At 40.8% G+C, this 13,572-nt stretch overlaps 1 protein-coding gene across 1 annotated transcript; it reads right to left on the bottom strand.

The window, feature by feature from the left end:
- Positions 1–779: 779 nt before the first annotated feature.
- METTL16 (methyltransferase 16, RNA N6-adenosine) lies at positions 780–13,572 on the bottom strand. Its single transcript, XM_031043633.2, has 9 exons — positions 13,350–13,572; positions 13,047–13,246; positions 10,106–10,246; positions 8,845–8,960; positions 7,978–8,120; positions 4,574–4,643; positions 3,385–3,474; positions 2,231–2,404; positions 780–2,137 (listed from the first exon to the last, which is right to left on the bottom strand). The coding sequence occupies exons 1-9, from the start codon at positions 13,475–13,477 to the stop codon at positions 1,520–1,522; spliced, it is 1,680 nt and encodes a 559-aa protein (XP_030899493.2). The 5' UTR covers positions 13,478–13,572; the 3' UTR covers positions 780–1,519.

Here is a 13,572-nt window from a genome sequence, read left to right as displayed (position 1 = left end):
TAATTTCAACTTAAGACAACATATTAATCTTTCTAGAAACACCGGAAGTTACAGGTGAACGTTCAAAGTGGTTCCAGCAGCATGAACATATGCAGCATTTTCTTCTGTCCATCAGCAGTGCATCTTATTGTGGGTTAACACACACACATTCCACTCTCTCAGAAAGGCTTTCATAGAATCCCAGACTGGTTTGGATTGAAGAAACCTTAAAGCTCATCCAGTTCCAACCCCTGCCACAGGCAGGGACACCTTCCACTAGAGCAGATTGCTCCAAGCCCCTGTGCCCAACCTGACCTTGAACACTGCCAAGGAAGGGGCAGCCACAGCTTCTCTGGGCACCCTGTGCCAGCGCCTCAGCACCCTCACAGGGAAGAACTTCTGCATAAGAGAGAACTTTCTCTCCATATTCTGTATATCTCCACAGAGAAATGGATCACAGCTCGGGAGGCTGACTTCATGTGAAGCACTGTCAGTGCACATCATCTCAAACACATGCACACACCCTCTCTAAGGCACCCAAAACCCATGTGAGGGGAGAGGATTAGGGACAAGAACTGGTCACTGGCCCAGGAACATTGGGAAAACAGCTGCTGGTAAAAAGGAGCAGGGAGTGAAGTGCACAAGCAGCAGCCTTCTTTCTAGCTGTCTACCTCTGTAACAGCCTAAGCTTCTGTACTCTCTTGTCCTGCATAAGGAATTTCTGGCCCACAAAGATGAGCATGTGCTCTCATTCCTGTCATTAAAGCAATCTCTTAAAATATTAAATGGAAGCAACATCCTTTAAGAACACTGCTGTCATTTCAGACAATTCTATTTGAATTAGTGTAAGGAATGGTCTAATGGAACAGCCAACATAGATAAAACCTCTTTAAAGCAAGCAACTCAAAAAAGCTTATTTTGTTGTTAAAGTTTACAATATCAGATGCTAACAGTAGCCTCTTCTGTGTTTCAAAGTCCAAGCATCATTAAGGTACAACACATGTTTCTTCTGAACTGATTATTTTAATGAACTGACCCTTGGAGGATGTATCCAGCTCTGCAGACCAAAGGTTGAATGCATTAAAGGGAAGAGAGGCATAAGTAAATCCTTTGTTGAAGACTCCTCAGTGCAGAAAACAATTCCCACAGCAGACTAACCATTTCCTGCTTTATTATTGACAAAATACTGAAGAAAATATTTCAGTAAAGACTTCTACTTGGTAACAATATGTAAGTCTATTATACCAGAAAATATACCAGAATAAGTACTGTTGCTATCTGAAAATACTCAAACCGACATATTTCACTTTAACATGTAGTTTTACAGTTGCAGCACAAAATCTATTACTTCCCCATGACCTCATGTCCAATGGAGTGCAGCTTTGACAAAGCTATTTAAAACAGTAAAGGGACTTCTAGCTCCATTTTAATATTATTTTTAAGGGGGAAAGCCAAGTGTTGCTAACTGAAAATTTTAATCAATTACAAATAGTTTACAAAATGTGAGGACTGACTTACTTTACCAAAGTAGGAAAAAGGGCTAACTAGCAACCAGTCGAAGAATTTGGTTCCTTAAGTATGTGCACAGCTGGTTCATCAAGTCTCTGTTCTGCCCTTCAACCCAATGCATTTCTACTAATACATCGTTTCCTTCTTTCTTGACATTCATTAAACACTTAAAGAGAAAACATCTACTAGGTTCTTTGGGGGTTTGTTCTTTTTCAACCGTCAGATTGCTAGATTCCTCTGAAGAGCAAGATTCCTCCTTTGCATTACTGGAACCTTTGCCAAGTGATGTTTCTCCCTGCTTTGCTTCTGTCTCCTCCTCCTTCACATGCTCACCACCTTCTTCTTTGGCAGCAGATTCTTCTGGTAGCTCATCACCTGTGGTCAACTGGACATCCTCATCAGGTGCCATAAACCCCATTTCAGAGTCTTCAGTCTTGGAGTTTTCACAGCCTGAATTATTGCTCTCACTCTTCTGGCTGGTTTTTGTCTCATCCATTGCTTGCAGAACGTCTTCAGAAGCTCGAGGAAGCTCTCGTAATTGCCTTACTCTCTCTCGTTTCTTTCTCCTCAAATGAATCCAGGAGTTCTCAATGGCAGTCACAAACAGGCTAACTTCATCTTTTCCACAGGGAACACGTTTGTGCTGAACCTATTGCAGAAAACAGCAGAATTTCATACTGTCCTCTCACAGGTATGCTTTTAAGTAGGGTGCTGTTTTAACGTATAGTACTTAATACTGTACCTTCAGATCAGTGAGAATCTTCTCTACCCAGGCTCTAACCACAGCAATGGCTTCTACAGCATCCCAACCCATAGCTGCAGCTTTGATGGATAACTCTTTGACTGTTGAAGCCAAGACCATAAATGTAATTGGTTTTCGTGGCTTTTCCAATTTTCTTCTTTTAGAGGGAGGTGACTAGAAAAAGAAAGAAAAACAAATCATAAAGTTATGCAGTATTACTGGGAGGACTTTTGTACTCAGAAGACATGGGATTAAGAGTGCTATGTTTTAGCGGTGGTCTTGGCAGTCCTGGGATAATGGTTGGACTCAAAGATCTTAAAGGCCTTTTCCAACCTGGTTGATTCTATGATTCTATGAAGGGTAGAATGTAAGCCACTAAACAGTCATTGACATGGCCTGTGTTTCACTTCACTTCAGAGTTTTAGATTAAAAACACCTAACAGGAGAATAAAACCAGCTAGCACGGTCATTCACCTTACACTAGCCTGATGGACAGAGAGCTTATCTTCAGATGTTAGCCAAAAAGTTTCATGGGTACCTTCAAACTATTCTCTGTGAGCTGAAAAAGTGTGGTTACTCTTGAGAATAGTGCTAATATCCACATTTTGATGAAAGTTCACTGAAGGTGTATTTTGCATCTTTTATAAGGCTGGTTATCATCTGTACCTATCTTCAAGTATATATACATATGGATCCAGAAAAGCAACTGGTTCATGCAAAGTAGACAACCTCCACTTACATTCTCGTAGGCAAGTCTGAGATAGGCATGTTTAAGTCTAGTTGGTACGGAATCTATACAGGAAATCAAAACCAAGTTCTCAGAGGGAAGCTTAAAGTTAAAATCTGGTCCCATACTTGGCATATTTTTAATACTACAACCTTGCTATCTGAAGTATATTACAAGTGATCCTTACTTTCACTGAAACCCACAGTAAGTACCTACAAAGGCTTCTTTTACCTTCCTGAACACAGGTTATACCTGAATCACATCTAATGACTGCTAACAGACTGGTGGCCAGTTAAGAAATCCCACTGCACATCCAGTGTTCTAGTCTGAAGAAGGACAATTTGTTTCACAGTGGTCCTACTCATTAGGCCCTTCCTCAAGTAAGAGGCAGAGATAATGACAAGCAAACCAGAATGAAGCAACTTACAGGTACTTGTACATCATCGTAGAAACTCCATGCCAGTGCCCATCTCATGGTGCGTCCTTGACAGAATTCAGTATGAGTAACTTTAGGAACCTGTGCAAAGCAGCAATACCAAACTTCATTTTGTATTCATAAACAACACTGCTTTCCTGCACACATTTTCAAATATTAAATACAAAATAGAGTCATTTTCCCGTAACAGAAATGGAGATCCTTTCTGACACAGCTCATGGATGTCAGGTTGGATATAAGGAAAAAGTTCTTTACTGCAAAGGTGCTGAGGCACTGGCACAGGTTGCCCAAATAAGTGGTAAATGTCCCATTCCTGGCAGTATTCAAGGCCAGGTTGGATGGAGCCTTGGGTGACATGGTCTAGTGCAAGGCATCCCTGACCATGGCAGGGGGTTGGAACTGGATTATCTTAAGGATCTTTCCAACACAAAACATTCTGTGATTCCATGAAACACACTCAGACTACTATTGAAGCAGCACCTAAACAACCAAGATGTCAGATACTTAAAGTTTTGTGCCTAGCTCAGCATCTGCTTTTGGCACTGAGTTTACAGACTCCCTCTGGCCTGCAGTTCATCCTTCTGGGAACTGATTTCACAGGCATTCTCTTTCCTTCCACCTTTCACCACATACAATAACAGCTCTCTCAATCATTTTCTTTGTATGGAAATTAGAGAAGACTACACTTCCTCCAGAAAGCCAGAAGTCCTTACACAGCCTTCTTGCATGAGAACAGCAGCAGAAAGTTCAATTTTTCTTGGTGCCAGAATTGAACACAAAAAACCAGCACTGCCTCTTGAATGATGCTAGCATTTCTTTTATCATGCAAATTGCTAGATTTCATGGTAGCTAAGAGGAAAGAGTGCTAGATTATATTTCTGTGGTTGTTAACAACAGCCCTGTTATTTTAAAGCAGAATCCCTGTACGTTCTAGCGTAACAAAGACCTGCTCCTACGTGTGATAAAAACATAAGTCTGGAGACAATATGTTCTACTTATGTATCAGCTTTGAATCTGCAATAATTAAATCCCAACCACTTTGAGTGCTTCCCTAACAAGGAATCACAGTTTTGTCTTGCAATTAAAAACCTCAGTAAAATAATTCAGTAATAATTACCCACATGCACTGGAACACAGCACACTTTGTATAGAACATATACAGGACTACACACAAACTCACCCCTTGGATTCGAAGTTCCTCTTTCAATGGTGCTAAACTGCATTTCTTCCCCAACATGCAACTGTACCATCTGCAAAAGAACATATTATTTTACAAAGACAGGTCAACTGAAAGTGGCCACTACCAGAAAGAACTACTTGCTTCAGAAACCCGCAAGAAAAGTAGGAGGTTTAAAAACCAACAACAGAAATCACACTCTTAAACACAGCAGCTGGACATGGTACAACATATATTGGAACAGAAGGCTTAAAGACAAACTGGATAGGGGAATCTCTGAGGTTTTAGTAAATAAATGTTCCATGCCTGGCAATGTTCAAGGCCAGGCTGGACAGAGCTTTGGATGACATGGTCTAGTGTGAGGTATCCCTGCCCATGGCAGGGGGTTGGAACTGGATGATCTTAAGGTCCTTTCCAACCCAAACCATTCCGTGATTCTACGAAATACATTAAAGCTATTATTGAAACAGCACCTAAACAACCAAGAAACCTGTTTAAAAGAGTTACTTCAGTTATGTGAAAGACGTTACCCCTTTCAATAATTTGTTTCAATTTCTCCACTTTCTTTGGAGAATGAATCAGAATAAGAAGGAATATTGAACTATTGACAAGCGTTTGTGCATCAGAAACACCCGACTACCACTTCTGCTCATTTTTAACGTGTGATCCAAGATTCCATCACCTAACCTGTACTTCATGAGAAAACACAGAGGAAAAAAGGAAATATATTTATTTTCCCTTCTGGTGAATCTCATCCTTCCACCCAGCTCCACAACTTTAATATAGCTAAACATTACACCTCTGCTCTTCATCTCAATCACTAGTTGAGCTCAACAATCCCCTCTTCCATACTTCTTTGATGACTGGATCCAAAAAGCTTATTCATAAAGTAAATGTTAAAGAGTGCCCAGTTATCAAAGGACACTTTTCTCAAGAAAACGCATTTAAGCTGAAGACAAGCACTTTAATTGCTCACATACACAAATTAAATATATTGTAAACTAAAATATTATCAGCAATGTTAAGGGACAATTGCTTAAATTTGTTTTCTTCATAATCACAGAATCATAGAATCCTAGAATGGTTAGGGTTGGAAAGGACCTTAAGATCATCCAGTTCCAACCCCCTGCCATGGGCAGGGACACCTCACACTAAACCATGCCACCCAAGGCTCCAACCTGGCCTTGAAAACCGCCAGGGACAGAGCATTCACATTTGCTTCCTTGGGCAACCCATTCCAGTACCTCACCACCCTCACAGTAAAAAACTTCGTCCTTCCATCCAATCTAAACTTCCCATTTAAGTTTTAACCAGTTACTCTTTGTCCTATCACTACAGTCCCTAACGAAGAGTCCCTCCCAACCAGCCTTACAGGCTCCTTTCAGATACTGCAAGGCTGCTAGGAGGTCTCCATGAAGCCTTCTCTTCTCCAGGCTGAACAGCCCCAACTTTCTCAGCCTGTCTTCATACAGGAGGTGCTCCAGCCCCTGATCATCCTCATGGCCTCCTCTGGACTTGTTCCAACAGTTCCATGTCCTTTTTATGTTGAGGACACTAGAACTGCACACAATACTCCAAGTGAGGTCTCACAAGAGCAGAGTAAAGGGGCAGGATCACCTCCTCTGACCTGCTGGTCATGCTCCTTTTGATGCAGCCCAGGATACAGTTGGCTTTCTGGGCTGCGAGCACACATACATAATGCAATAAACAGAATTTAATGCAGCAATACTTAAATGAAACCCCAAGATTTCTGGCAAAATGAAAACACACATCTTTCCCAAAATGACAACATCCTAAATCTGCGACTCCTAGTTGAAGTGAGAATGGGGGTAAGTAAGTCAAGACCACATCCTGGCCCAAGGGAATCTCTATTAACACCCTTTGGTGGAGTTGCCAGACCTCATCTTTAACAAAATAGGAAACAGTATTTTAAGTGAACTGTTCTTTCTGTAACAGACTCTTATTTTCCCTAACTGATACATAGTTAGCATCTGGGGTATGTTCTATGCTTTAAGCAATTTATCAGATTTATCAGATCAAGAGATACCCTCCTCTTTCCTAGAGAAATGATGTTGCCAAGAGGAGCAATACAGGGATGATGCATTCCTCGTAATTCCACCTCATCTTTTCAAGGCAAAGACTTCTTGCCTTGAAAGTAACATCAGTCAGTTCCCTACTATATTTGCTCCTCCTTTCAAGCTCATCAAATGGCAACTTATCAAAAGCAAGTTTCTCCTGGACCTAAACACAACATGTGGAACCAGAAATCACGTTGCTACGGCCTTTCAAGAAGTCATCACAGATACATCCTCTGCCCTACCTTAGAGAATCACTTCTGAACATCAAAACCTCTATTTTACCACTCTGACATACTATCTATCCCACTTTTATATTTTATAAGATTTGAGGGTGACAAAAATGTAATGAAAAAAAGGCCCCAAAAAGACCCACATTTCAAGGTTTGCAAAACTGCAGCCTCTGCAAACCTTCTCAACTGTTTTCAGAACACTAGAAGATAGAAGCACTTCTAACAGAACCCAATGCAGTTTTGCTTTGTCCTTTCCCAAAACTGAATATAGTCTGAATTTTTTCAGGCCCATTACTAGAAAACAACCATTCTAAATAAAGATTTTGGTATTAGACAGATGAAGAGGTGGCTTTAATGCAATGCTAAGCCTGGTAGGGTCTTGAACAAACCAAAAGCAAAACACTTCTTCAATGTACAAAAAGCAGACTGTATTTCCTCTGCTTGGAGCACTGATGAAACTGTGGTAACACACACATGCAAAAAAATTAGCAGCTGTAATTTAGAAGGGTATTAAAACAAAACCAAAAAACTAAAAGGAATCTTCCAGAAGAGCCAGAATCATAATGTACACAACTGGGGGAGAGGAAGTCTGATAGTCAGGGAAGTGAGGATGTGCCATCTGTTCATCTTATTCAAAAGATCTGTTTGTTCCTGCAGCTTTTGCTCACCCACGAGAGCATTCAGTACAATAGTGTCCTTTAGCTGCAAGTTACCAACATTCTGCCACAAAAGGACAGAAACTTTTAGATAATCAACAGGCAACATCATAAATCCTCCCCCAACCCAGAAGCCCTTAAGAATCCACCTGACTGTATTTTGCAAGCATGTGTGCTAATTCAGCCGCAAGCTGCAGGTGTCATTTGTACAGGGTTTTTTTTTTGCCTTCAATGAGTTGTAAACTTTTCATGCTCAAGAACAACTAATCTTACATCAACTGAAACTAATTCGTGATGTGTATGTATCATTAAACAAACCAAACAGATACCACCAGACCACAGGTACGTTCATACTTAAAACATCTTGTTTCTTTGGCAGAAATCACATGCAAATGATAAAAGGGGGTTGATTGGATGTGTTTTAACTAGAACAAAGCGCTTACCGCAACCTCTTTTTAAGTTGTAGACTATCGTGAATAATCCTTTTGACAAATTCTAGTTCTCCCCCCTCAGCCATGATTTCTGTGATCCCTCCTGTATTCACAGAACTGGGAGGAGGACGCCGTGGATTTCGAGAATTCACTCCCTGGATGAAAAAGAACACTTGAGATGAACATTTAATGAAACATTAGGCTGCTTTGTACATTGCTTCCTGCCTCAATTGTTAATGGGTAGCAAGCATCTCTAGTTACCCTCCCCACCCCGTAATAACCATGGATAATAGAGAAATACGTTCAAAACAAGCATAACTGAGTGAATTCCCTACAATCTCAAACCTAGGTAAGTTACTTGTCACTTACGTATCACTATACTGCTAATAAGAAACATATGGTTCAAACACATGTAAGACATGCTGGTTACATGCATCTACACAATCTATAGTGTTTAATTTCAACGCTTAAATTTCTTCTGACCTATATTATACAGTTACATTTCTGACTGTATTCAGTGGGTACTGAAAGAACTGTTCTGACATGTATGATCACTAAGGAAACAAAAAGCACAGACAAGCACAATGCCAGAAGCTAATTCCTCTGTACCACTGGTACACAACAGGCACCTGATTTTGGATGTAGTAGCTATTTTCCAAACTAATGCTCTAAGACAGCAAGAACCTGTGAAAGAATTCTACAGGTCATCCTCCACTTTAGGAAGGGCAACATTTAACTTTTCCAGAACTCCTCTGGAGCCAGTGGGTATGGAAAAAGAAAACTTAAATGCTATATCATAATGATTTGGGAGGTTACATTGATGCTACCCTCCCACACACTGACCACTGAGTATATGCAACATTTAGCTTGTTAGCTTACCTTCGCTTCCAGCTGGTTGGCAAAAAAGGGGGGGTTGCACATGCAGAAATCGTAAATGATCTCCGATTCTTCTTTCAGTGCATCCATTAGAAGAGTCTTCTGTGGTACCTTAACCACTAATAGAAAACAGGAATTTGGTCAGTAAGGAACTTCAGATTTTATCTAGCATGCCATTCACATTTCAGTGTGTCTTGAAACAATACATTGTATAAAAAAAACATACTTTCTAAACAATACTTTCTATCAAAAACTGTAACAACATGCAAAAAGAGACTTCAGGTCAAAGACTAGCATACAAACAAATTGTATGTTTACATACAGTAGCAGAATTATACCAGGCTGTTTAAAACAATTGAAACTGCTTGAGTTACACTGAGCTCTCTGATGTAACTACAAACATACCAAAAACACTGTAGTCTTAAACAATTCATCAGAATCACAACGAAAGAAACAGAGGAGAGTTCCTTTCTGGAAAACATTCTGCTTCCTAGGGTCCACCAACTTATTATTTATTCCCCATCACAAGGATGAAAGCAAACATCCAGTGTTGACCTCCACTGCCTTTCCCCAAAGGCTGTATCATTCTCTTAGAAACTGTGGTCAAGTCCTGTAATACATACACTGAAGACCACAGGAACTCCAGCCCAAGAATTTCAGTATGGATGAAGTCCAGTTAAAGCATGTGTAAAGATTACTAGAAGAAGGACTTCTTACAGACTTTACCAGTCCTGCAACTCTCAGATAATGCACACAGAATGAAGATATTTTCAAAAGAGGCAGAAGGCATTCCTCTCTGTCTAACATTTACCATGTCTATCACAATCCTAAGAAAACTAATTCATTACGGTAGCAGACTATCACCCAGGTGTTCAGGTGATATGTAGCAAGAATAATGCCTAGAATACCCACTGACTTCAAAGCTGCAGTTCTGTAAGCCACAAGCATTTCAGAGTACAGAAATCTACAGACAAGAAGGAAACAAATTTTAACTCCTATGAGAACAGAAGGATGGTTCATTTTAAAAATACATTAACATATTGTTCACTGGCTTATAATCTAAATTAAATACTTAGCATTTCTCCCTATATTAAGTTCTTCACATTTAAAATTACTGACATTGAAATGTGATGCTTTATCTCTGCATATCTGTTCTGCTTCCCTTGTAACACTGTCCTACACAACATCCTTGTCTCTAAACTGCAGAGACATAAATTTGATGGATGGACCACCTGGTGCTACTAAATACGCTATTATCTCGTACCTTTTATAAGATCAGACAAGTTATTCTGTTCCACATTCTTCTTGGCATAATTGAAACACATATCATCCACTTCTGTTGCAAGAAAATACCAGCCATTCAAAGTTGCTCCTAGCAGCGGGTATATGCAAGATGCCCCTGTCCCTGCAGAAGAAAAGGCATGAGAAAGGCAAAAGAAGTCTCTGCTATTATACACAGTGTAAGTGTTGGGTGAAGGATGTACTTTTTACAACAAAAAGAACTGATTTCAGAAAGTGTTAATAATCATCTGCTACTCAGCTCTTTAATGAATTTTATCTTCTTGATTTGAAATACAGAATTATCAAATATACACTTTTAATAAAATAAATAATTTAATAATCTGGAATAAAATTTTTAGTAAATTATCAACCTTTTTTTTCTATATGACAATGATTAACTTATATAGCAAAAGCCAAATATATTCTGGTTTTACTGGAGGAAAAAAAAGAACCTATGACATATATATTTTTCTTCTGCATTTTTCTATTATCTGCCACAAATAAATTACTTCAATGCATACAACAACGCCCCAAACAAAAACCAAACCCACAACCAAAGAAAGCCTACAAACATTTCTGTTCCATAGAATCACAGAATGGTTTGGGTGGGAAAGGACCTTAAGATCATCCAGTTCCAACCCCCTGCCATGGGCAGGGACTCCTCACTCTAGACCACATCACCCAAGGCCCTGTCCAACCTGGATGGAGCATTTACCACTTCTTTGGGCAACCTGTTCCAGGGCCTCACCACCCTCAGACTGTATTTCCCTAATGCCCAAAATGGTCAAAGAAACAGAAATGCCAGTTAAGACATCTAAAAAGATAGATGCACCAGATAAAAATTTGGTAACAAACAGAAAGACACAACAGCACAAAATAATTCCTTCTCATAATTATCTAGATATATTTCTAGATATTTCATTATATCTAGGTGAGCATGTTACCCATGACAGTCAAAACTTAGGACTAACGAGATACAAGAAAAGGGAACCTTGAGTTCAGAGGTGTATCATGAGCCTACTGTTACACTGACTTACTAAAGCGTAACTAACAAAGTCAGTCAGTATACAAAAGTGTGTGGTTATTTGAGGCACTCCTGCAACATCCACATTCCTCCTGGATGACTTACTGCTTCCCAGGAGTTGGAACATCAACACTCATTGCAGACTCAAACTGAAGATTTTGCAATAATTGGAGGATTTAAAGGATCTGTCTCTTCTACCCATGATGAAGTTCACAGAAATTGTTTTCAAAAATGAAACCTGCTATCAAATGCATACAAGCTGGCTAACAAGGTTAAAAGTTATGAAAGGAAAGCAGTTGTGCACACACCATGCATGTGATGATACAAAGCTTGCATGAATCACAAATCCAACTAAAAGTACAAGTCAGTACATTTCAGGAGATCACAAATTCCATTAAAAAGAAAAAAATAAGTCATACTAGCCTACACCAAGAAAACATTACCAAGCTTTGAGGGAGTCAGTAACTTCCCCATTTTAATGTCAACCATTAAAACACAACTTAGAGAGGAAATTCCAGCTTCTCTCAATTTCATTATGAGTTTACTTCAGCAGAAAACAATCTTCAAAAACAAACCTTTGAAATCTTACAGGAAGAGTCTATAAACAAAAATAAAGGGTGTGAACTAAATCCAAATGTACTATCACAGGTGCCTTTTACACAATTCATGCAGGATCACCTAAAATGTGGACTCCAAATGCCAGTTTTATTATGTTTGTGGAATATAGTTTCTCTCTCTTACAGAGCTTGCCACTTTTTTTTTCTAATGCAAACCAAATTCTGTGCGTAAGTGTATATCTTATAAACACACATCTCTACTGAGTAACTGTTCACATTAATCTCCTGCTTTATCCACATTGTCCAGATATGATCCAGTAGGAGGTGGCTATAGGAGATCTGTGGCTGGTCTCTGCTCCCAAGTAACAAGACAAGAGGAAACAGCCTCAAGCTGTACCTGGAGAGGTTCAGACCAGATATCAGCAGCAATTACTTCCCCAAAGGATGCTCAGGCACTGAAGCAGGCTGCCCAGGGCAGTGCTGGAGTCACCATCCCTGGAAGTGCTCACACACCATGTAGATGAGGCCCTCAGAGACATGGGTTAGCGGCAGCCTTGGCAGCAGTGGGGAACGGTTGGACTGGATGAGCTTAAAGGTCTGTTCCAACCTCGTTGATTTTATGATTCAATAATCCAGATATTGAAACTGAACAAATGGCACTGGAGACAACATCATCCACCTGTGGATTCTCAGTCCAGTTTGAAAAATATTTTGTTTTCAACACTAAACAGAAAATCTTTGACCACCCACAACCAAAACACAGCTTTGCCAGCATTTGCCCTGGTTTCTAACTAAGCCCCTTTTCCAATTTAGCTCATAAAAAGAGCTGTCTTGGGGAAGAAAAAGCTTATAAAGACAGATCATTCATCTGTCAAATACACCTGAAACAACAGAAAAACATTATTAAAAGGAATGCTAAAAACACTGCTATGCAACTCACAAACTGATGTAGAAATCCAAATCAAAGTTAATAACAGCTAACATAATTCACTAGTTAGAAGACTGAGAAGAGTTGCCATTTTGTTTTAATTCCTTTGAAGTGACATCTTTGCCCGTGTTAGTGGCAGCACCATTTTTAGGTACCACACAAAGCTAAGCTCAAGGCCACAAAAAGCGGAACAATTGCCTGCTATGGCCATGCTTGTGTTTGCGCAGAGAAACCCTGCCCACCAAGAAACCAAATGACATATCAATGCAGTCAGACTGCCCATTTCCCCATGGCAAGCACAGCTCAGCTTTTCTGTCTCTCAAGACTCACGTTTACATACAGACGTGTTACAAGGCTCACCAGCTAGTCTTACAGACAGCAAAGAGCATGCCAAACATTCTGTTTTCCCAAGTACCTATATCAATGCCTCTTCTAACGACTGGCTCGCCAGCATCCTGATGACCGATGAGATCCTCCACCCAGTGGATGTAGTTCAGCCTTAAGGGCACGGTCGGAATAAGCCTTTCCACGGGGATGTCAATCGTAAGCCCAAAATCCTCCTTCAGGAGGGTGCACGTTAGAGCTCTCACCGCCTCGGGGTCCTTGAAGTTCAGGCTGAAAGGTACAAATCACTGCTTAAAGCGGAGCCAGCGCCCTCCCGCTCGCCACACACAGCCCGGCCCGGCCCGGCCTACCCCCGCCACCGCGCGGGCCGTACCTCACCCTGCCGGTGAGGGTGGTCTGCACATGCTGCTGGAACTCGGGGTACTTGCCCGCCAGGTAGGCGAAGTCGGGCGGCTTGTCCTTGTACCGGTTGCGAGCGTGCATGGACTTGTTGAGGGCCATGGCGGCGAGGAGAGGGGCTGGGAGAAGGAACCCGGTGCCGGAGCGGGGCGGGTTAACGTCCTCCCCCGCCACTGGCGGACCGACCGACCCAGCTC

This window comes from Melopsittacus undulatus, chromosome 2 (genome assembly GCF_012275295.1).
Source record: "Melopsittacus undulatus isolate bMelUnd1 chromosome 2, bMelUnd1.mat.Z, whole genome shotgun sequence".
In the NCBI taxonomy this organism is placed as follows: Eukaryota; Metazoa; Chordata; class Aves; order Psittaciformes; family Psittaculidae; genus Melopsittacus; species Melopsittacus undulatus.
Note: the sequence above shows the minus strand (reverse complement) of the source record. Positions and strands in the feature narration are given on the sequence as shown.